We start from the raw sequence: 25,429 nt of genomic DNA, 5'->3' as shown, positions 1-25,429 counted from the left end.
AATGTTTCCTCTGTAGCATCAAACTTTGCTCCATTTAAAACATCAAAAAATTCAGCATGTTTTTGCCCAGGAGATGTTTGAAGGAAATCAGTAGGGAAAGCATCAAATAATTATGAACCAAAAGAGAAGTGAATTGGGGACTGGGGGTGAAGGACCATAAAAGCAATTTGTTCCTATGCTAATAAAAGAATGGAAAGGTAAGAGAGTTGCTAGGAATATTTTTATTTAATGCCACTGAAAATCAGAATGCTGGTTTTCAAGGCATGGATCTGGCTAGGATAAATAGGTTGCAGTTGATGCCAAAGACTTTTCCATGCTTTAAATCAGAGGCGGTCGTGCTAAATTTAATCACTGCATACACCACTACCCCACTAGACCTTGACATTTATGGAACCACATTTTGATTAAAATTCTATTTAAAATCAGTTGTAACATGAGTTTTAAACCACACAGTCATTAAAAAGGGAATGTAGATGTTACCTAGCAGCTATGTGTTCTTGGGGAACCAGGACGCAGTACCCAGCCTGTCTGACTCACGAAAGACACCCCCCTACACACACACAACCCAGCCTCTGCTTGAACCAAATCTGCATCAAAAGAAAGACTTACAACAAGCAATGAAAAGGCAGTGGAAGACACACCTAAACTCTTGGGATAAAGATGACAGAATTAAGGAAACTCCCCTAGCCTCATTTGCATCAAAGATGGGACAAGGAGGCATTTCCATTAGCATACAGAATGGAGAACAGAGATTCCAAGGCAAGAACTGCACAGGACTCTGGGACCAGAAAAGCAGGAAAGCACTGCATGATGGGGGATCTCTGCTCCAGATGTTAATGAACCCACTCCTGCACACACCCAGCTCAGTAGTTTTCAGACCAATTCTAGTAATAAATCCTTTATTGGTATCCAAAACAGCAAGGCTCCCTAATTGCATTGTGAGCTCCCTCCAAGGAACACTGCCCAAAGCCAGGAATAATCAGCTTCCATAGTTTAGCCCAGTGGTCAGCAACTTTTCAGAAGCGCTGTGCCGAGTCTTCATTTATTCACTCTGATTTAAGGTTTTGCGTGCCAGTAATCAGGGGCGGCTCTAGAAAATAGGCTGCCCCAGGCAGCTCGGAGCGCTGCGCCGCCCTTCCTCGGTCCCGCGGCGGGTCCCCTCTTCCTCCTGTTGGAAGCTCCTGCGGCGCGTCCGTCCACGGGGGGGCGGGGACTACGCGACGCGGCATGGCTGCGGAGCTCCACCACGCAGCGGGAACAGCGACGCTCCGGGCGCGCACGCGCGGGGGGGTTCGGGTCGTCCGGCTCGCTCGAGCTGCCTGCCGCATGCCCGCCGAGGTCGCGGAGCGGCAGCCGCGCCCCCCCCCGCCGCATCATGCCTGCGGCGGGTCCTCCGGCAGCGGCCGCTCGGTGCGCAGCATGACTGCGGCAGGGTCCACCCCGCCCCCCCCCCCCTACCTTTGGATTTGCAGGCAAGCAGCCTTGCTTGCCCACGTGCCAGTAATACATGTTAACATTTTTAAAAGGTCTCTTTCTATAAGTCTATAATATATAACTAAACTATTGCTGTATGTAAAGTAAATAAGGTTTTTTAAATGTTTAAGAAGCTTCATTTAAAATTAAATTAAAATGCAGAGCCCCCCGGATGAGTGGCCAGGACCTGGGCAATGTGAGTGCCACTGAAAATCAGCTCGTGTGCTGCCTTCGGCACGCGTGCCATAGGTTGCCTACTCCTGGTCTAGCCTGAACAAAACAACTTTGGTATACCCCCTTGTTCACACACACACAAATCTAGTGTTCTCCCTTGAACCACTGTTGTTTCTCTACAAAAACTCCTACCCATGCTCAAGTAACTGTTCTGATGCCTGGATCCAAAATCTGCATCAGTTCCACTGGGACTTCATCTTCTCCTGACTGATTGTGCTGGGGGCTCTGCCTGTCTCCAGCACTCCAGACCCTCAGCTACCACCACCACCTGGGACCCCCAATCGATTCAAGCTTCATGGAGTGGGGAGAACCCAGCTCGCTCACTGTAGGTGTAGCCTTCTGACCCTGACTTGTGTGATCACTTATAGTTTTCTAAACCTGACTTTTATAATCAAATTTAAGTTAGATTTACTATTATCACTGTTTTGTTTGTTTGGCTCCCCTTGTATGGTTATTACCTGGCAATAAATAACTTTCATGATTAAGCTGGTTGCTTCTCTCTCCTCCCCAAGGGTGTTTTTTGGTTTCCTCGTTCGCTCTGCAACCCTCCTTGTACCTAAGCTACAAGATCCCTGCAGAGCTCAAAAATCCTGTGGGGTTTGCTCATCAAGTGCATTACTACCAGAACAATTGTAACATGAAAGGGGGGATAGAGACATGCTGAACCAGGGACATATAAGGGTGGCAGCTTGGAAGTACTGCTCAACCCAGCCTGCTCAGGCGTGCTCTATTCTGGTGAGGTACAGATGACATATGAGGGTGACAGCTTGGAGGTGCTGTTTGACCCAGCCTACTGAGTCCAGGGACATATAAGAGTGCTGATTAAATCGATCCTCCCAGATGTACGTGTGTGTGTGTGTGTGTGCGTGCGCGCATGCGTGCATGTTAGTCTGATTCTGGAGCTGGAAGAACCCAGCCCTGGGGAACCTAGGTCCTGCAGGATAGCTCCATTGGGAAGTAACTTGCAGCAGGGAGAAGTAGAACTTCGTATGAGAACACAAGTGACACAAGCAGTACATTGATAGAAGTACAGACCACCCCTCCTTCCCCCCCCCACACACAGAAGAGTAACCCTAATAAATGAGCATATCCCAAAGTAACTGGCAAAGCTGGTAACACAGATGACTTTATTCCTTTTTTTATTTTGTGGCCAAGAGGAGAATGTTTGGTGTGTAGTTATAGTGTACCCATTAAATAGGGGAACAGAAAATTAACTGGGTCAAATGTTTCCAGGGCAGGTGTCATGTTCACCACCAACTTGACTTGGGCCTGGGAATCATTGCAGGCACTCTGGATTGATTAGTCAACATTCTAGGACATCTCCACTGATTGGGAGTTTGTAAGGTCAATGTTGGGTCTCTTGAAACCGCTTGCAGCCACAGGACTTTTCTGTTGCTGTCAGTCATATCTGGTTTGGGCCTTATGCCATCATCATGCTAATCTCCTGCCCCTACGCTTTAGCTGACGTGAGCTATCTGTGAACACAGGCGATCTGTGAGCTTGATAGTCGCCAGTGCATCAATGGATGTGGACAGCAGCTGGTTGTATTGTCTTATGAGTCCATCAGTCCATTGATCCTACAGCTGGACACTGTTCTCAGCTATCAGAGCCCTCTGAAGCTCACTCAGTTCAATTACTAGGTGTGGCTCTTCATGATTGTCCCATCTCCGAGATGGACAGACAGGCATGCCCTGATAACTGTCTGAAGGAGGTGATGGTTGGATTAGGGCAGTGCTCAATTTGTAATGAAAGAGGTGAGGAGCAGCAATTAGGTGGTCAAGCAAGTTTTTTATTTTCATAACTGATGTGCCAGGCCTAGCGGTGCTGGGCCTCAGCCCTGGCAAGCCCTGACACAAATTAAGCACTGGACTAGGGTAGAAAGACAATGGGACTTTGAGAGAGTCTTAGCAGCAGGTTTTCCAAATTGGCCTTGTCCCTCAACTCACATACCGGGTGTATGTTTTGGGGCATCTTCTACATCTCAATGGCCATTGCTCCTCATTTTCACTGTCTGGTCTACTGTTTCACTGAGTAGCCCAATAGGAGTGTACTGTACTAGCACTGGGCCAGAAGGCTATCCCAGTGATGCAAGCCAGATGGAGTTCTTGATCAGACTGTGGATGATGGTGGTCCTTTTGATCCCCATTCTTGTATCTATCATCAGTATCTAGCTACTGGTCCCTGTCCTGATATGGTGTTTGGGCCTCTTGATGCTTAACAGATAATAGATACATAAGATAATACATACAGTACATAATAATAAGTATCTGCCTTTAGATCTGTGCCTGGAGATTGGATCTTTTGTCTCAGGACCTGCTACACACACACGCCTACACAAACACAGAAGGAATGGGAGTTGGAAAGTTTCAAGGGGCATTCTATGTTGCTGCTTTTTGACAAAGTTCAGTTCAAATAAGGTTCTAAAGGTGAATGGCTGAGTTTTATTTCTGTCCAAAATCTTTATGAAAGAATGTCAGCTGGAAGTTTAATCAGTCAGTGGGAGGTTTCTCACCACCAAGTTACAAGTCCACTGCTTTCTCAAGCCCTAGAATATGATTCCAATCTGACTACATGATTGCACTCATACAGTCCTATCACGCCTAAGAGGAAATATTCTTATGTTAGGAAAAGGCAATGGTTAACTGAACATGCATGAACCACACAAATACATTTGATAAACACAGCAGGATAATTTCACTGGCATGGATCTAACATTTCTTTTACATGTGCCAAAAGAATCTGAGTTCCTAAAGCCTAGAAGCTCTTCCTATTAATTAGCTAATGTTTGGTAAGCATATGGAACATGAATAGCACTGTATCTTGCTAAGTATCATAATTCCCAGTGTGTACAAAGGGAAACAATTTGACCAAGAAAACCTCTATTCAATGAAAAGCAAAAGAGATTTCTTATGTGGGAGTTAGACAACTTTTACTCTGACCTTTTCATAACTGTTTCCCCCTTATAGAGGATAATGATCAAAGTGACAAGAAAGAAGCAGGGGGGGGACTTGGATAATGCTACACTGAACAAGGTAGCAGATGACAGGGTGAGTATGAAGAAATTGGAAAAAATACTGCAGAACTGGTCCAATTCTCATATTCTTGGTTCTCTTTGCTTCTTTTATTCTACTGTCATTTCTTTTAACCTATTTAATTCTGTCGTTGCATCATTTGCTTCCTGTTCATCTCAATATGTAAGACTCATTTTAAAATAAAAACATCCCCGTGCTGGCATTCAGCTCCTCCAGGGATACATCAACTCATCTAGATATTTGCCTAGATTAACAAGCTACGTAAAAAGCACTAGCGAAGTCAGTACAAACTAAAATTTCATACAGACAATGACTTGTTTATACTGCTCCATATACTATACACTGAACTGTAAGTACAATATTTGTATTCCAACTGATTTATAATTATATTGTAAAAATGAGAACGTAAGCAATTTTTCAGTAATAGTGTGGCTGTGACACTTTTGTATTTTTATATCTGATTTTGTAAGCAAGTAGTTTTTCAGTGAGGTGAAACTTGCGGGTGACAAGACTAATCAGACTCCTGAAAGGGGAACAGTAGTCTGGAAAGGTTGAGAGCCAGTACAGTACCTTAAATGTCTGCAAAAATTGTTAACTGAATGGTACGTGGGATGAGTTAATGTATTATGGACTCTGAACAGTCATCACTCCCCTTTTGTAATAATAATTATAATTAATTTTGATCAGGTGATACATAATATAATTTCATGTGCTTGTGGCTGCCTAATAATGGGCTTAATAGCACAGACATTATGGGGATGATATGAGGTAAATGCTTTAGTAAATTGAAATAATCGACTGTTGCGTTTTACAATCTAGTCCAGAGTCCTAACATCAAAACACATGACAGGGGACAGTGTAGCTCTAAAGTCTGTCAAACATCTGATGTTTTCCAAGTGTCGGAATTATCTGAGATTAATCACGATAGACTGATCCACTGAGAAAAATCGACAGCAATAAATAAATAGCCCACAGCCATCTCACTTCCTTTCTGTAACAGGCGGTCTACGTTAGGCTATAGTCTAAAACTTGGAAGGAACAGGATAATGGGCTGAAATCTCATAAAGGGGTTTTAGCTCTTCCTCCAGCAAATATGTACCGCTCATTTGGCAAGTAATAAAATAACCCTCATCCTTCAAGTACACCTGAGTCTGGAACATTAAAGCTCACTACTGACTAGGGATATAGCTCTGTACCCATTGAATTGCCAATAAGCCGCAAGCAACATGCCCCATGTGAGCAGGATGTAAGCCTTGAGAGGGGTGTGAGCTCCTGATGAGGGAAGAGCTCAGAGGTTTGGTTTCGTATAGCATCTGGAAGTTCAGATGCATATATCGAGTCGCATCACATCTGAAGTCAACAAGATCAGGCTGGAAATCTTCTAAGACTACTCCTGACATTTCTGCTTCCAGACCTGGTGAGAGCCTGGGAAAGCAGAGGTGCAAAAAAATGAAAACAAATGGGGGTGGGGGCGAAGATTAAAACAAGCAAGTGTAAAATTTAGGGTAAAAGTTCTGGTTATTTCTTATTTTACCCAAACTGACTCACGTATCCCTAATTCTGGGGCTTCATCAAGATATAGTATAGTCATGTGGATGAACTGGGAAAGTTTGTTTTTTTGTTTTTTTGTGTTTTTGTTTATTTTATATAAAGAAGATAAGGCTTTTTTTTTTTTTTTTTTTTTTTTTTTCTTGTGATACAGCATGGCCAGAGGAGGCAGGGCAGGAGGAGGAGCAGGGGAGGGGCGGCGGGCTAAATCCTGCTGCCCCGGGCGCTGCGGCGCCTTCTTCCCCCCCCCCGCCCGCCCCCCGGGTCCTCTTTTCTCGGCGCGGCTTCCTGGGAGGGCGCCCGTCCGTGAGCTCCCCCCGGGCCGGCCCCGCGGCCGGCGGCGGGCCGGGAGCCCGGACACCCGGGGCCTGCGCGCCCTGCGCCGCTCAACCGAGCCGGGCAGCCGGAAGCCGCCGCCCGCGCCCGCGCGCAGCGACTGCGGCCCGGCGCCGGGCTCTCCGGGCCTCAGCCCGGCAGCGCCGGGCGGCGCCCGGCGGGCCTCTCCCCCCCCCTCCCGCCCGAGCCCCCCAGCGGCCCCCGCTGGCGCCTGCCCGCTGGAGCCTTAGCCGCCCTCCTGTGAGCTGGGAAGAAAGTTTGCTATAGATTAACCAGAGCACCTGAGCTGAATTAGAGCACCTGCAGTCAGTCACCTGAACCCAAACCCTGCTTTAGATAAGACAGTGTGGGGAGGAAAGGAGAGTGGTGGAGCAGCAGAAGAGAGAGAAGGGAAGCAGAGGAAGGTTTGGAGGAGTGCTGCAGTGTGGGCTAGGAGTCCAGCACTGAGGTAAGGGGCACCTGGATTGTGCAGAGGGATGGCAGGGAAGCCCACAAGAAGAAGGGGGAAGGAGAAGGGGAAGGAAGGGTCAGTGGAAGTGGTTCACCTTCAACCTCCTCACCTGGGGGCTGGGCTGCTGGGCTGAGGGAGGGGCCTCCTCCTCCACTCTCCTCCCCTCCTCCTCCTCCCTCCCTGGGGACATTAATATTTTAATTAAAATTTTCAAGAAGAAAAAGAAAAACCAGACCAAAGAAGAGAGCCGCAGAGAATTTGCAATATAGTGCTGGCATGTTTTTCTTCTTTCTTTCTCTTTTTCTATTTCATGCTACATGACTGAAGGAAGAGTGAAGAGGAAGAGATAGAGTGTGCCGAGGAATATAAGGAACTCACTCAGCTGTGCCATGGACTTCCTCAGGACTCTATGACTGACTCTTAATCTCTCTGCAATCTCTCTCTCTTTATCTCTTATCAATCTGTGCTAGGATCTGACCACTCTGATAGCCTTACTTCCTCTTGTCTTTGCTTTTCTTGCTTTCTCACCACTTCTTTACCATGCACCCTCTACCAATGTATCATCTCTGCACTGGTGTAACAGAAATAACTAATAATAATGGTAGGCTTGTGGTAGCACAGATACCAAGAAAGTGAAACCTTGTTCTTCATCCTACCAGCTAATATTTATATTGAATTATTTTTCATTCTATACATCAATTCTTGATTTATGTTAAATACTGTTGCCCACGCACTCTTTTTATGTACAAAACTTAATTTTGGGGCCTAAGCTACTTAACAGTGTCCCTTTAATCTCTGTGAAGAATAAACACAACCCTAAGCAGTTAAAATGCTGACACAGTAGTAGAAGATTTCATAAGACATTGTTCTGCCAGTGGATTAATTCAAAGCAGGCAGTTTTCTATTCTTCAGAACTAACTGAAAAACATAATTCATATTAAAGACTTAATCACACAACTACACTAATAATCAATCCAAATATATTGCAGACAGCCAAAAAGTGTTATTGTTGAGACTTCTTAATGTTTGTTTTTTCTTATACCTCAAGGAGTCCTTGTTTTCAACCAAATTACTCTCAGAATTCCCTAGAACATTTGCTTAATGTTCACAGATCGTTTGATAAAACAGTGCACACTCCAACTTTACTTGTATATTGTCATCTTGTTGGCTATAAAATGAGAAACTGAAACAATAGGGGAGATAAACAAAGATATTTGGTTTCTGTTGGTGACCATAACTTTTCCTTCTACCTTCCTTTCATTCTCTCAGTACCTCCCTGCTAAAGGTCCCTTTGTATTTCACTGTCATCTCCATGCGAACCTTTAAGTTGATACACACCACCCCCCTTCTTGTGTCAGTTCTTTAAAACCCAGTAGCTGGGCACTGATGCTGTGGCAGCAACTGCGTTGGGTCCCACTACTGATCTATTTCTGTTGCATGCCATGTTTGAGCCATTGGTTGAAGCTTAGGGCTTTTCAGTTTATAGCTTATGGTTTCCTTTTGTTTTGATCTGAAGTGAAAGGACAAAATTTTGAGTGAGTTTCAAAACTCAGGAGGCGTCAACATGCAGATATCAACACTGAAGGAGAGATCTGCATTTTTACATAGGTCCCTGTGCAGGGAAACAGCTGAGCTTTGTACAGTTTGCTCTGTTGACACACATTAAGCCTTTTTAGTGTGTTACTTTATGTTTTTCTTTTTTTGGTCTATCAAAACATTTTCCTTTTGTAGCCATAACTATGAGGGTGAATGAAAAGGCTTAGTTATATCATTACATCTTCAGCTTCCACTCTTCTGCTACAGATGCAGATCAGAAGCGTGATTTTCTGTTTAATAGGAAAAGGCAGGTAGAGTCCATGCCATGTCAAGGAACAGTAACAATTGTCAGAGTAGCAGCCGTGTTAGTCTGTATCCGCAAAAAAAACAGGAGTACTTGTGGCACCTTAAAGACTAACAAATTTATTTAAGCATGAGCTTTCGTGAGCATCCGAAGAAGTGAGCTGTAGCTCACGAAAGCTCATGCTTAAATAAATTTGTTAGTCTTTAAGGTGCCACAAGTACTCCTGTTTTTTTTTTGCAGTAACAATTGTCATACTAGGCCCAGCAGAGCAAGCCTTGTAAGAAACATCATGTGAACTTTAACAAATAAGATACTGATGCAGTTTAGGGAATCCTCTGAATGCATGTAAACAGATTGCAGGGTATGGATGGATAGATAGGTTAGACAGAATCAATTAGAACCTTTCAGCAAAAAAGGGAACTCCTCAAGAGTCATTCCTGTGTTAACAGAACTCTGCCTACTCAAGCAATAGGCTTCCATTCACCCAGTCCTAACAAGCTAGAAGGAGCTGTGTAGTTCTGACAGCTTGTCCTGGGGCATCATCTGCTTTAACGATTACATTTTCTACATACTGGGGTTGACATTCCATCATTTGCCCCCTTCGCTTCCTCTCGTCAAAGTCCCACACGATAAGGACTTCAAGCTCAGCTAAGGAGAAATGAACATAGCTACTTTTATGTCCATCTCTTTCCTAGACCTGGCCAACAATTTTCAACCCAAGAGTCACTCGTGACATTTTCATTTTGAGTGTTCATGCTTCATTATTCATGATGTGTAACCAGTCACCTTAATCGCACGGTATTATTTCTGCTCCCTCATTGGACAATAGAAAGAGTAGACTAATGAAGAACAAATAGACTTGTTCACTAACAACAGACTTGTTCACTAGCAAATCCAGGTATACCAAGACTAGCCATTCTGCAGACATCCGTGTGAACAAAGAGGCTCGTTCATAGTGAATGAAAAGGAGTCGGAACATGAGCAAGATGGCTATATCTTTCAGAATTCAGTGTCTGCGCTATTCACCAATCTCTACTAGCAGTACTGACCCACCCTGACAAAGTGCTTTGGGTATTACAGGAATAAAATGTATTATTAATAATAATTCCCAATATGGGCTATGAAGACATTAAGCCAGATAAACTGGAAGTCAATCGGGATATGCCAACTTACTCTGAGTGAGGGTCTAGCCCATTGTTTCTAGAGAAAACGTGCTGTCCCAAACACACCTCGCAGGACCCCATAAGCATTCTCAGATCCATCCAAAGAAGAAATATTGTTTAGCTGGCAGCTACCGCTTTGCTGTAAATTTCAAGGACAACAGCAAAACTCTTGTTCATTCAAAATATTGTTAAAGTATTCGACCCCAAGGTTACAACATAAAATAGAGGTTTAGCCAAGTCTGGGATTTCTGTTTCCCACACTAACTTCCAGATGAGGGATATTTAAATGATGATCTCTGACTGCAGTGATTTTCTCATATCTATACAGGCCTGCTTGTGAGTTCATGCTCCATTCTTGAACCTGCTCAGCATTCACCCAAGGAGGGTGTGTATTACTACTGCCCTTGCCTTCCACTACCCATCTATATGAATAATATTTCTTTTACAAGAAGTTGCTGTTAGTTAATTTCAGGTTTTTTGAAGGTTTATACATATTGTGTCAATTCTCAGCTAGGGCAAGTTACAGGAGCTCCACTGAAGTTGATTTATACTAGCTGAGGATTTATTATTAGGGGTGCACTTCTGATTCATAGCTGTATTACCACTTGATTCATTTCACTGCATGAGCAAGCTTAATGTAAGCAACAACACAGCTTGTAAATACTATTACGCTAACCCAGGGGCCGGCAAACTTTCAGAAGTGGTATGCCGAGTCTTCATTTATTCACTCTGATTTAAGGTTTTGCGTGCCAGTAATATATTTTAACGTTTTTAGAAGGTCCCTTTCTATAAGTCTATAATATATAACTAAACTATTGTTGTATGTAAAGTAAATAAGGTTTTTAAAAATGTTTAACAAGCTTCATTTAAAATTTAAGTTAAAATGCAGAGCCCCCCAGATCAGTGACCAGGACCCGGGCAGTGTGAGTGCCACTGAAAATCAGCTCGCGTGCCACCTTTGGCACGCATGCCATAGGTTGCCTACCCCTGCCCTAACCCCTAGCATATGCAATTCAGTTACTCTGGTTTCTTTGTCTCCCATTTCATTATAATCAAAAGTCAATGAACACACAATATTTTAACAAACATGAATATTTGACCACCTGGGCAGTTGAAGCTTACAGAGAATGAAAATATATAGTGTGACCTTACACTCCATATTCCTTATAGAAATATTGTTAGGATATGAATACGGCATAGCTAAGATACGTTTTGTGCAAGATGGATCATGCAAGATATCATTGGAAAGGTTATTATTTACTGAATGTGATTATCCAGTGTGTATGCATGTATCACTGCTGTATCTATAGTTAGGAATATTGACTATGTAATAATTACAATTGTGTGTGTACTTGGGAAACACCCACCTGACAGCAGGCCATCTGCCTTGATGGGCCACTAGGAAGAAACAATAAGACTTTGAAGATACTAATCTCTCTCCTTCCTGAGAAGCATCCTGGGATGTTGCTTTGACACTACAAGATCAGGTGGTCATGTCATCTGGTACTAAACACCATCTTGGACTTCTAGTGATTTTCCACTAAAAGGAGGGGGAGGTCAAGACTGGGAACAAAAGATTCCCGCCTTATGTAAATTATATTTAAGTCTAGGGAGTAAGTTGGTCTAGGTTCACTCTTCACTGAAGCCCCACCCAGGATGACCGCTGGAAAGATCTGAGAAACAAAGACCCGGTTGGGGAAGAGTTGAGCCCAGTCTGGAAAAGGGATCTGGTCTGTGAATATGGTGTCTGAAGATTTAAGCTGCAAGCAGGGTAGCTAACCTTCAAGAATTTCTGCAACATTTAGGGTGAGAAATTACTTCTTGTAACCAATCTCTTTAAGATCTTAAGCTTAGTATGCGTGTTTTGTTTTATTTTATTTGCTTAGTAATCTGCTATGTTCTGTTTGCTATCCCTTATAATAATTTAAAATCTGCCTTTTGTAGTTAATAAACTTGTTTTTGTTTATTATAAAACCCAGTGTGTACAATGTATAACTGAGGCGGAAGGAAGGGGAAGGGGGAAGAAGTTATGCATATCTCTCTCCATAGGGAGGGGGTGAATTTATGAGCTTACATTGTATAGATTTCTGTACAATGCAAGGCAATATTATTTTGGATTTATACCCCAAAGGAGGTGTGCAAGTGTGTGTTGGGTGAATCACAGAGCTGATCCCTCTGTCCATTTGCAGCTGGGTGTTTCCCTACCTGTGTGTGTGCCAGAGAAGTCTCGAGGACCTGGGACAGCTAAGATAGGGTGAGGAAACCCAGGGTAGTAGAACAGGCAGAACTGTGATGTGGGACCCCAGCACATCAGGTGGCATCCTGGACAGGGGGGGTCCAACCCATCACAGACAGTAAAATACAATACACATAATAAATGTTACAGTCTGATTCACAACCAGAAAACATCCTATTTATTTAGAGACATTAGAAATATTGTCCAGATCATCTGTAAAATCTCCTGAACAGGGATTAGTCAAAAAAAGAAGGGTGCATACCTAGTGCTGTTATTACTGATATGCTATTTAGAGTGCACAAAAACCCAAAACATGAATGTAAAAATCCTGAAAACCTATTGAAAATACAAGTGCCACAAAAGACTTGGCCATTTTGTCTGCTCCAATGAAGACAATGGCATTCAGATCATTTTTGAAGCAGTTGCTCTAACATTATGTAGAATACACCGACACTTTCCACTGTAAACCTTTATGACTCATAAGTGGATCACAACCAATAGTTTGGGAAGCATTTGTGTAAACATTTATCTTCAAGGGATGTTATTAACAAGATTGTGCTGTCGGAAAAATATCCGATCCTTAGCAGCATTTATATTGTAATTACATCACATTCATTGAAGAGCTCAAGGTTTGATGAAGCAGTCCTGAAAACTTTCCTTTTAATCAGTTAGAAGCAGCTCTAGAATCATTGGAGATATGTTGTTGATACTAATAGTCACCATGCTAAACCTTCAACAGTAGAGACCAGTACTCATATCATCACTCTAAGCCAATGTTGTGATGTTCTCCAAGAAACGGTTAAAAAGGACCCCTTTTCAAGATATAGCTTAGACTGAAGATTGATCTTGTCAACTAGCTTACTAGGTAACGCCTATCTGCAATCATCCTTAACATATAATAGCTACACTCCATGCATATTTCATTGCCAGGACCACTTCCTTTTTTTATGTAAAAGACCAAATATACCCTGAGATGTTTCTGTAGTTTCCTCTAATCGTCAAGTCAGTCAGGTCAATCTCCAATGACTGGCAAAAGTCAGTCACTGTGTAGTGGTTGAAAGGTTAAATTTAACATGCTTTAGCATCAATCAGGCACTATAAAAATACTCTTAGTCATAGGAATAACTACAAAATGCAAGAGGCACAAAAATATGTTCAGATCATGGATCTGTCCAAACTATTTTTTTAATTCTTGAAAGAATACGAGATTAAACTCTTATGATTGTTATATCAAACAATGGTCCTACCACTACCCTAAAAATCTTGCCTAGTAAACACAATATGGTATTTATTTTTAATGCAGAGTAACTTTAAAAAGCATCATGAAGTTCAAATTAATTATTAAATTGGTTGAATTGATTTTAAAAGGTATTTGATTTTGTAGAACCATATATAAAATTTGCCTACACTTAAGTTATAAAGCTGATGAACTCCTACAGTTAAAAGCATTTATTTGCCTACAAGTCATCACATCCATTCACAGAAGGATGTGTTCATACAGCCCATTTTATGATGCTGAATATTTTTCAAAAAGGAAAGTGATTTAGTTAATCAGATGAGATCCAGGAAAAGCTGTATGGAATAACAAAACAACACTACACTTTCTTCTGTTTGCAGTTATGGCTCAAGAGCTGTTTCACTGAATGCACTCAAAGAAAATCTCTCTTTGCTTCCAGGAAAGCGTGCATCATCCTACATTTTTCCTTTTAAACAGTTTAGCAAGTTGTGGTTCAGAACTGTAGGCAGGCAGAGATCTTCAAATAAATATTATTGAACTCATCTCTCCTTCAGTAGCAATAAACCCTGAGGAGTAAAATAACCTTCAGCGCATGGTCCTTATAAAGGCACAGGAGTTTGTTACTTGGATTTTAATAACTAAGGTGTTCCTTAATTATTTACCAAGCACAGATAAAGATACCAACTTAAATGATTTATCAGACTGCCTCATCATTATTATTTTTTTAGTTTGGACTTGAGAATTATTCCTATTCCATGCTAATACATAACTTTCAACCAGGTGCATAAATTTTGGTAGTTTGTGGTATTCATTTGATCAAAAAGAACTTTCAAAACCTTTAAGAGTACAATTTTTTGCCATCATCAGAAGCATCTAAGATGGTGATTACCACCACTGCAAAAAGAAAAAGTTGCCCAGAGTCTTTTAAGTACAGGAGAGACAGTTGTCACAGTGTATTTTCAAACTGGAAATATAGTGGATTTCAACAACTGTCAGCAAAGTTACCTGAACAACTAAATTAAATATTCCACTTATACATATTTCAGCACTTTATGAAATGTGACATTCATCACCAGCCAATGTTATGGTACAGAAAGTGCATCTTTCTCTTTTGTGTCTCATAGTGAAAAATGCTCCAGTATATTATTTTGAGTTAGTCAGAAGGTTGAAGCTAAAAAGCCACCTGGGGGGAACAAACAGCTCTCAGAAGATTGGTACTAAGCTATGGAACCATTCTCCTAAAGTCAACATTCTAATTCTGTGAAAATTGACCCAAAATCAACAGCATCTTCATAAACGGAATGCACATAGGAGTCTTTCCCTAATGAAGGATGGAGACCACACAGCCCTCTCAGTCCTAGAGTTCTCAATCCTAGATGGTTATTCCATGCCAGGATTGTGGGACAGCATAGGATAATTTGAATTGCGGCTGGCTGGATAGATAGAGGGCTTCAGACTCCAGGGACTGTCAATTTGCCAAATTTCACTAACACTGATAGAATAATAATTATTGGTTTAAAAAAAAAATCTCAAAGATCTCTCCTCCACATAATAACACCATTGTGTTACAAAAGAAGATGTAACATAAAAAAAATAAAGATGTATGAACCAAAGAAGTTTCAGAAGCAGAATTCCCCCTTCTCCTCTCACTGCAAAAAAATAAAACTTAGAAAGGAAAAACAGAGATTGGAAAACACGGTATATCATCATAACAGCAGAGAGCTGCTTGAGGCTAAGATTACCAGAATACAAAGTCAGTATATTCTCATTCTACCCAGGGATTGTATCCTTATAACTATTACGATCTGATGTACAATCGTTCTTAAAAAAAAAATCTACCCAGATGTGAATTGCAAATGATAAATCTTCTGTACTTTTAGAAGTCAAGATCTCTTCTTTGCCAAACGGATGCTGAAAATTACCTACTAAAGTTTCATAATGTATATATCTCCACAATTTCCAGAAGGCAAGAGTGGAAGACTAGCCGTATGAAAGAGCTAGATTTGTTTGATAAGTTATTATGCATCTGGAGTTTTGGTGACTTTACATAAAGCATTTCTTTCCACCATTGAAAGCTGTGAGCTATTGAATCAATAAGATCATGGGATGCTGTTGTGGGAAAGAGATCTGCTGGGAAGAGATGAGGTCCGCCGAACCAAGGGGAAGAACACTTTGTGCAATGACTCATCAAAGGGGAGAGGTGATGAAAGCCTGCAGATAAGCATTAAAAAAGGGGACCTTGACAGAAAGCTAAATGTTGGGGGGCAGAGGAGGGACATGGAAAATTACAATAGAGTCATAGGAGCTGGAAGAATGAAATCAGAGGAAAAGCTGCTCAACATCTTAGATGTCTATACACAAATGCAAGAACAATGGGGAATAAACAGGAAGAACTGTAAGTATTAACACAAGCTAAATTGTTACTTAACTGACATTACAGAGAATTGGTTGGATAAATCTCATGACTGGAATAATGGTATAGAGAGGTACAGCTTGTTCAGGAAGGACAGGCAAGGAAAAAGGGAGGAGGTGTTGCATTATACATCAAGAATATATATATATGTTCATATATATACACACACACACACTTGTTCTGAGGTCCAGAAGCAAGTGAGAGGCAGACTAGTTGAAAGTCACTGGGTAAAAGATAAAAGTGGGGGGAATGGAGTGACGTCATGGTAGGAGTCTATTATTCTGACCAACAGGATAGCAAATCTTAAGGTGATGGAAGGCAATTTGGCTGGTAGTGATCATGAGATGATAATGTCATGACTCTAAGAAAAGGAAGAAGTGAGAGCAGCCGAGTAAGGAGAATGGGCTTTGAAAAAGCAGACTTTAACAAACTCAGAGAATAGGTAAGGTGCCATGTTCTCTGGGAAGAAAACGATAAGGGATGAATGAGTTCAGGACCGCTGGCAGTTTTTCAAGCAGACAGTAAAAAATGTACAACTGCTAACTATTCAGTTGTGACAGAAAGATAGGAAGAATAATAAGAGGCCAATATGGCTCCATCAGGAGTTCTTTAAAGATCTGAAAATCAAACAAATCCTCTAAAAAGTGGAAACATGGATGAATTGCTAAGGAGGACTATAAAAGAGTAACATAAGCATGTAAAGATAAAATCTTAAAGGCTAAAGTACAAATGCACAGAACATAAAAGGCTATAAGGCTTTAAATACACCTCTACCCCACTATAACACGACCCGATATAGCACAAACAGGTTCGCGTATCACGCGGTAGCAGTGGGGCTCTGGCGGCGCTTTAAAGGGTCCGGCGCCCCGGGCCCCTTAAATCACCGCTGGAGCCCTGCTGCTGCTACCCCAGGGCTGCAGCAGCGGGGCTTGCCAGCAATTTAAAGGGCCCAGGCTCCCCGCAGCAGCCAAAGCTCGGAGCTCTTGAAATCACCATCAGAGCCCTGCCGCCACTATCCCGGGACTACGGCAGCGGGGCTTGCTGGCAATTTAAAGGGCCTGGGGTTCCGGCTGCTGCGGGGAGCCCCGGGCCCTTTAAATCACCGCTGGAGCCCTGCTGACCATACCCCAGGGCTGTGGCAGCGGGGCTCCACCGGCGATTTAAAGGGCCTGAGGCTCCCCACAGCGGCTGGAGCCCGGAGCTCTTTAAATCACCGCCGGAGCCCTGCTGCCCCTACCCCGATATAACGGGGTTTCAGCTATAACACGGTAGGGATTTTTGGCTCCCGACGATCGAGTTATAGCAGAGTAGAGGTGTATATTGAGAGCAAGAGAAAGAGAAAGGAGAGTGTAGGTTGTCTATTTAGCAAGAAAGGAGAGCCAATAACTGATGACATCAAGAAGGCTGAGGTGATTAACTCCAATTTTGCTTCAGTCTTCACTAGAAAAGTAAATGGTGACCAGACTCTCAACACAATTAGTATTAATAATAAGAGAAAAGGAATGGAAGCCAAACTAGAGAAAGTACAGGTTCAAGACTATTTTGCTAAATTAGATGTATTCAAGTTGGCAGAGCCAGATGAAATTCATCCTAGGAACTAGCTGATGCAGTCTCGGAACCGTTAGCAATTATCTTTGAGAGCTCACCGAGGATGGGTGAGGTCCCAGAGGACTGGAGAAGGGCAAACACAATGCCTATCTTTAAAAAGAGGACCTGGGGAATTATAGAACAGTTAGCATATCTTCAATAACCCAAAGGAGACAAATAAATTAATAAACAATAAATTTGTCAGCACCTAGAAGATAATAGCCAGTTTTAAGGAATAGCCAGCATGGATTTGTCAAAAACAAATCATTTATATTTTTAACAGGGTTACTGGCCTACTGCATGGGGGGAAGCAGTATATGTGATATATCTTGATCTTAGTAAGGCTTTGACACAGTCCCACATGATATTCTCATAAGCAAACTAGGGAAATGTGGTCTAGATAAAATTACGATAAGATGGATATACAACTGATTGAAAGACACTCGGAGTAGTTATTAATGATTTGATGATAAACTGAGAGGATGTATCCAATGGATTCCACAGGTGTCAGTCCTGGGTCCAGTACTATTCAATATTTTCATTAATGTCATGGATAATGGAGTGGAAAGTATGCTTATAACATTTGCAAATGATACCAAGCTAGGAGGTGTTACAAGCATGTTAGAGGACAAGATTAGAATTCAAAATGACCTTGATGAAGTAGAGAACTGGTCTGAAGTCAACAAGATGAAATTCAGTAAAGACAAGTGAAAAGTACTTCACTTAGGAAGGAAAAATCAACTTCACAGCTACAAAGGGGGAATAACTGGCTAGGTGATAGTACTGCTGAAAAGGATCTCAGGGTTATAATGGATCACAAATGAAATACAGGTCAACAATGTGATGCAGTTACAAAAAAAGCTAATATTCTGGGTGCATTAACAGGTCTGTCATATATAAGACACAGGAGGTAATTGTCACACCATATTCAGCACTGGTGAGGCCTCATCTGGGGTACTCTGTCCAATTCTGGGCACCACACTTTAGAAAAGATATGAAAAAAACAGAGGAAGTCCAGAGGAGAGCAAATAAAAATTATAAAAGGTTTAGACAACTTGACCGATGGGGAAAGATTTTAAAAAATAAGGCAATTTTTAGTCTTGAGAAAAGAAGACTCAGGGGGAGGGGGGCTCACAGTATTCAAATATGTTAAGGACTGTTATAAAGAGGACAGTGATCAATTGCTCTCCATGTCAGCTGAAAGTAGGACAAGAAGTAATGGTCTTAATCTGCAACAAGGGAGATATAGGTTACATAGCAGGAAAAACTTTCTAACTATAAAGGTAGTTTACGCTCTGCAATAGGATTCCAAAGAAGGTTGTGGAATCTCCATCACTGGAGGTTGGTAATAATAGGTTGGACAAACATTTGCCCAGGATGGTCTAGGTCTACCTAGCCCTGCCTCAGTGCAGGGGTCTGCACTTGATGGCCTTTCAAGGTGCCTTCCAGCCCTACACTTCTCTGAGTCTATGAAAAGTATCAGAATTTAGATCAAAATGAAGATGTCACATTTATCAAACATGCTGTATTTCTAATAAAAGATCTGCCTCAATATTTAAAAAGTAGAAAAAGAAGAGCTTTGAAGACTATGTCAGCGAGAAGTATATTAGGCAAATGACTCATTAGCAATGACAGGCCCAGATAGAAATAAAAATCAAAGGATTCAAATATTACTAGCTGTAGGGCAGTGTCATGGCTTAATGAATACCCTGTACTATTTCTGTATGTGTTTGTGTCAAACTAGATCCATAGTTAAGGAGGTAAGAAGTAAACAGGGCTTTTAAAAATTCCATCCGGTGGCTGTAACCTTTATTTGATCAAAGAAACTGTTGCGGTTTCTAATGCAGCGTAGAGAGATCACAAAGTTTGAGAAGACAAATCTGTAAACCTTTAGCAGCTAGAATATGAACTCATTTAAAATACCTAAGGTTTTCATTGAAGGATTCTACCATAAAGGGAAAAAAGGATTAAATTTTATTGGGTTGATATTTGATGCATAACGTAAACAGAGAAAATTACTGTATGACTGTTTCTAATAGAGCAGCACTATTTGACAAGGAGTACGAATTAAAGAAATAGTTTAGGTATAGAAGTACTTGTACTTCTTTCAGAATCTTTAAAAGTCAGTTTTCCAACTCCTTAGCTTTCTTTATACAAATATATATACACATGATTCACAATCTAAACTACAATATTTTGATATTCATGTCTGTCTTAGGAATCATGACATTATATTGCTCTTTACTCATGGCTGCCTCTCCTTGGAATGTTGAGCACACACTGAAGATTCTGAAAGAAACATGACATTCTAACACCCAGCTAGTTGTTTCAAGGCAGTGATATATTAGTTATGCAACTGAAAATAACACTGCTCTAAAAGAAGATTATACCTGCTGGAATCACACACACACACACACACACACACACCCCCCCCTCGGACACAAATTGGGAATTTGTTTACAGCAATCGTCTTAAGGTCCTTGACACATCATTGTTGTCCCAGCATAGACTGGGCATTATTCATGTTCTTTATAGAAGATTATCCTGGGGACAAAATTAAATTTACTGCAGCAGTTTTGGTGCCTTTAAAAACGTCTGTGACAAGAAAGGGATACGAACCATCCGTCCCTACTATCCTGCGTTCCTATTTTCTTAGCTCGGGGAATAGCAACAGTTATCCATCTGCTTAAAGCTACGGTGTGTGCCACTGAAACAGAAAACACTGCTGGAAAGGACTGTGCACAGCTAGACGGAATGCTTCCCCTTTACAAGCACAAAACTACAGATCTCAGTCACAGGCTAGTAAGGCTGTGAGGAAATAGTTGTTAGGAGCATGCATCGATTTTGACAGGGGTGATTAACTCTTCTATTTGCAGTCCCCCGCTCCCCCCACCCGCTCCGACCTTCAACATTCAGCTAAAGCCAGAAGCTTATTAAGAAAGAAGCTGGACAAAGATCGGAGGGAGGACAGACGGACAGGGGAACTGACAGACGCTTGGCATGCATGTCCAACTCCTGCAGTCCCCGCTCCTCAAGTCCTGGTTTCCTTAGTGCCATTCCAATCCCAGCTGCCGCAGTTGACCAAAACCGTCTGTGCTTTAAAAATCAAATGGGGCGAGGGGGCAGAGAGGGAAATTTAGCAGGAAACACGCAGCCCAGACAATTATAAGGCATTAACCTGCCATCGGCACTGAGCGTGTATGTATTCATATCTAGAAATGGTGTGTGTGTGTGTGTGTGTGTAAAGGATGGAGTGTGTGTGTGTGTGAGGGGGGTGTTATGTATCAAAGCAATGGAGGCGATACTAAAGAAAGTCAAGAGCCAAGTAACTCAAAGGGGAGGCAGAGAAAAGTTCGGGCGGGCGGAAGCCCCAGCTGGGAGGGCCAGGAGCGAGTTCTCCCTCGGCCGGGTACTTACACGAAGACACCGAAGAGCAGAACTCGTATCCCGATCTCGATCGCTAGATCCCGCATGGTTTGTCCGAGGGGCGGAGGGGAGGATCCAGGCAGGCTTCGGCAACTTCAGCACCCCGCCTTCAATTCCATCCGCAAAACCGGGAGGAGCGGGGTGGGGGAAATCAGCTGCTTCCGATCGGCCAGGAGCCCGCTCCGTCCCCACCCCAGCCGGGAACGACGCGCTGGGGAAATCTGCGGCCCCGAGCAAGCCCCAGGCCCCTCCCTGTCCATTCCCGCCCCGCCCGGGCGGAGGGTCAGCAGCGGGGCCCGGCTCTCTTCCCGCAGCTGCTGGACGCAGACAATGTTCTTCCCGCGGAGCAATGGGGCCGGGCTGCGGGCACCTGGCGCTGGGCTGTGCTGACTGCCAGCCCGCGCCGCCAGACTGACACATCCACCCGAGCGGCGGCTGCTGCTGCTGCTGCTGCTACTGCTCCGCCGGTGCCCAAGCGCAGAGAGGGGGAGGGTCCCCGGGACTAACTTCCAGACGGGGGCGGGGGAGAATCCTGGGGATCTCCACTCCCCTTCCCTGCCCTCCTACTCGGTACCCAGCTGTTGCCTGCCTCTGGCTCTTCAAGCTCCGCCCCGCAGCCCCAGGGAACTCCCGCCGCCTCCAGCCCGCTGGGTGCTTCGCAGATCATTTGCACACTGTCCACCCCACCCTTCAGCCGGCAGCTCCCAGGCTTGCCGGTGGTTTCCCCCGGTCTCTGATGTGCAGGAATTTCACAGCCCACGCCCCGCTGCCTCTCCAGACAGCCCCCCTCCCCCGGGGGGGTTACAGTCCCCGACAGACTAGATTCCCTCGCTCAGACTCTCCCGCTGGTTCTGTGAAGTGGGAAATTCCCCACGCTCCTTGGAAAAGGGGATCCCAGCTCCCAGACAGACACCTGCAAAGCCTCGTTCCTTTGGACCCACCTGGATGCACGCACCAGGCGCTGTGCTTAGGACTCTCCGCTGCGGTCCGGAAAGATTTTCGGAGCAGCGGCTCATTTCGGTGGATTGGGACAGCTCTGAGAAGGGAGGGCCTAGGGGCTTTCCCGTTCGCACGGGATTCCACACTGGGCTGTTAGGTCTAAATCAAAATGAATATTAGGTGAGGACGCTAGCACAAATCCCCCGCCCCTGCTAGGAGTGCGACTGGCTCAGTGAAGGTTGCGCAAAATTATGGAACGACCCCCTAGTTGGATTGAGTATTTGGGTAACGCTCGGAAAGAATGTTCCCGCATAGTCGTGCTGCACTGAAGTAAGTGAGTGAAGGTACAATACTTCCGACATCTCAATTTAAATCTGCATCCTCAGCGAGAAAGAAATTAACAATTGTCCATTTAATCCTTGGGGAATCTACTCATGGAACAGGCTGCAGGAGGCTGACTCACATGACATACCCCTCTGATACTGTGTAATTTAAACAAATAGTATCTAAGATCAGAGGGGTAGCCGTGTTAGTCTGGTTCTGTAGAAGCAGCAAAGAATCCTGTGGCACCTTATAGACTAACAGACGTTTTGCAGCATGAGCTTTCGTGGGTGAATACAAGCTTGCATCCGAAGAAGTGGGTATTCACCCACGAAAGCTCATGCTGCAAAACGTCTGTTAGTCTATAAGGTGCTACAGGATTCTTTGCAGTATCAAAGATCAGGATTCAGCAGGTTGACTTTCATTGCTTGTAACTGGCTCATAAAGGAGTTTGCACTATGAAATGGAGCACCTCCGTCCCCCCCCCCGCAAAAAAAAGGGGCAGGGGGAGAGAGCAAAGGATATTGTTGCTGGTAACTTGTGCAGCTGGCAGTTACAGGCCAAACAACTCATGTTGATACTGTGCTTGGCAGCATTATGGGATAATATTTGCCTAATGAGTTAACGGTGTTTGGATATTTTCTTCACCATATTGTGTGTGTATAGTAGGTTTTCTACCAAGCTTAGGCACTGATATTTTTTCTAAACTGCATTTATTGCTCTCAGTGCAAGTAACATCTTAATCTCTGATCATGTGTATATTATTATTTATTATTTAATATAGCACTAGAAATTGTGTTAGATGCATTACAGACATGTAAAAAGACAACTTCTGTATTTATAATCTAAGTGCTAAGAACATAAGAACATAACATAAGAACGGCCGCACCGGGTCAGACCAAAGGTCCATCTAGCCCAGTATCTGTCTACTGACAGAGGCCAATGCCAGGTGCCCCAGAGGGAGTGAACCTAACAGGCAATGATCAAGTGATCTCTCTCCTGCCATCCATCTCCACCCTCTGACAAACAGAGGCTAGGGACACCATTCCTTACCCATCCTGGCTAATAGCCATTTATGGACTTAACCACCATGAATTTATCCAGTTCTCTTTTAAACGCTGTTATAGTCCTAGCCTTCACAACCTCCTCAGGTAAGGAGTTCCACAAGTTGACTGCGCTGCGTGAAGAAGAACTTCCTTTTATTTGTTTTAAACCCGCTGCCTATTAAATTGTGTCACCTTTGCTCAGTGAGTAGCCCCATTGACTTCAGTGGATTTGTAGAGCAAGCATGGCAGAATCTGGCCCCAAATAGGCAATGAACAGACAAAGAGATGCAACATGAGGCTGTTTCCACTATGTATTCCATTATGTCCATTGTAACGTCAGTGATATTAATAGAGTATTATGTGTATTTCAGTTCCATAAAGCAGCTGGTAATGCATGGTCATTTTTCAGACCAGTAGTTCTGCGTTTTGAGCAATGAAATTATTGTTCCACATCTCAGTTTGTGATAATCTAGACCCAGCAGTTTTCCTTTGACCCCTAATCACTGAGGAAATCCTCCTTTTAAATTGATCCAAGGGAAACTTCCCTATTGCCTATGGATCTCTGTGTACACCCAAGGCAGAGAGTTAGTCTGAATTCTTCTCTTGTAGCTTCGGGGATGGGGTGTGTTCCCAGACTTGCATTTCTTCATGTGGACAGTGTCCAACTAATATCTGAGATTAGATTTATGCATGCGTATTTGGCTCAAAGTCTTTGTGCAGACTGGCAAACACACACCTCACTTAGGTTCCCCTCTCCTGGATGTACTTGGGACTTGAATTATTTTTAGCATATTTATTGTGCGGAAAGTTCGGGATCACCACACTTAATGCAAAAGAGTAATTCACATTTAGTTACAGAAACTCCCAACCTACTTTCATGTGGTCTTTTGAAAAATGTGTTCTTTGGAAAGTGTACATGGTTATGATTACTGCACACAGTTACAAAGTAAACATCATTGCAACATGTGGGCACCAACTCACTTCAATATATTCATATTTAGATAACTAACTGTATGCTCTAGATTATTCATATCTGTGTTGTGATCTTTACCCTAGCAGGTCCATGTATACTACATATGTCCCTCTTCCTAGTGCCTCCACATTTCGGGTGACTGCTCTATGTATGAGCTACCATATAGTCAAACTTCCATTGATCTATAGTTGTGGAGGATCAGGCCTAAGAGAGACATAAATTACCAAATTAGCATATTCTAGGTAGTAATTTGATATGTACTTGATTAAATGCACAACAACTATACTTCTACTTGAAGCACAGTGCATGTGGCTGTCCTGATTTAGAACATGGATCCACTTGGATAAATCACTTTTGTGCATAGCTACTGAAAAGAGATTTCTATTACTTAGCTAAGATCCATCTCATGTTTTATTATTGTCTATTTGTGGCTTGCACTGATTTTCAATAACAATCAGAGTTGCTTTGGGTGGAGATAATGTCGTTAGACTTCCACTATGCTCACATTTCTATCTTTGGGCCTTGCACAAACTAATAATATGCTCCCTGTGCCTAAACAAGTGAGCTGTGCAGATCTTTGAGGGAGGCTGCAACTAGGGCCATAAAATAAGTTTCAGAAGCATGTGGTCTACCTTAAGGATAGAACGTGTCCCCTGCATGGTCACAGATGGGAAATCGGGTCTGGTGGCCTGCCTTCCACATTCCCTGTAATTTTGAATAATTATGACCCAGTTCAGCAAGATATTTAAACGTGCGTAATTATATGACTATATATGAGTAGCACCAATAAGGCCTCTTTATCTGATTGTCCTTTTAAATAAAGCTCATCTCCCTCTCCATTGAAAAGTCTCAACTGATATGTCTTCCATTGTCAAACATTTGTGCCTTGTCTAACCTCGCCCCTAGATGACTGATGTAGATAACATACTACTTGTTGTGTAGGTGCATCACTGCTGGTGGAATATATGAATAATCCTTATTCATGTGAGTAATCCTTACTCATATCTGGTCAGATATCTCTGGAACTCCTAAAGGCAGGGGAGGAGAAAGCTTGTGAGTGACATCCTTGCACTTCTCTGCACCTTCTGGGAAGAAAGCCACATGCAAACACAATTACTTTATACAAAAATAAAGGAGAAAGAGCTTAATTACTTTATACAAAAATAAAGGAGAA

At 42.9% G+C, this 25,429-nt stretch overlaps 1 protein-coding gene across 1 annotated transcript in view; it reads right to left on the bottom strand.

Moving 5' to 3' along the window:
* The window catches only part of PLPP4 (phospholipid phosphatase 4), a 101,082-nt gene extending 79,587 nt beyond the window's left edge, over window positions 1–21,495 (bottom strand). Inside the window, exon 1 of the mRNA XM_039546214.1 lies at window positions 20,968–21,495. Within this exon, the coding sequence (XP_039402148.1) occupies window positions 20,968–21,023 (56 nt within the window). The 5' untranslated portion in view covers window positions 21,024–21,495. The remainder of the gene's footprint in view (window positions 1–20,967) is intronic.
* Window positions 21,496–25,429: the final 3,934 nt, after the last annotated feature.

This window comes from Mauremys reevesii, linkage group 7 (assembly GCF_016161935.1).
Source record: "Mauremys reevesii isolate NIE-2019 linkage group 7, ASM1616193v1, whole genome shotgun sequence".
In the NCBI taxonomy this organism is placed as follows: Eukaryota; Metazoa; Chordata; order Testudines; family Geoemydidae; genus Mauremys; species Mauremys reevesii.
This window is presented reverse-complemented; position numbering and strand designations above follow the sequence as displayed.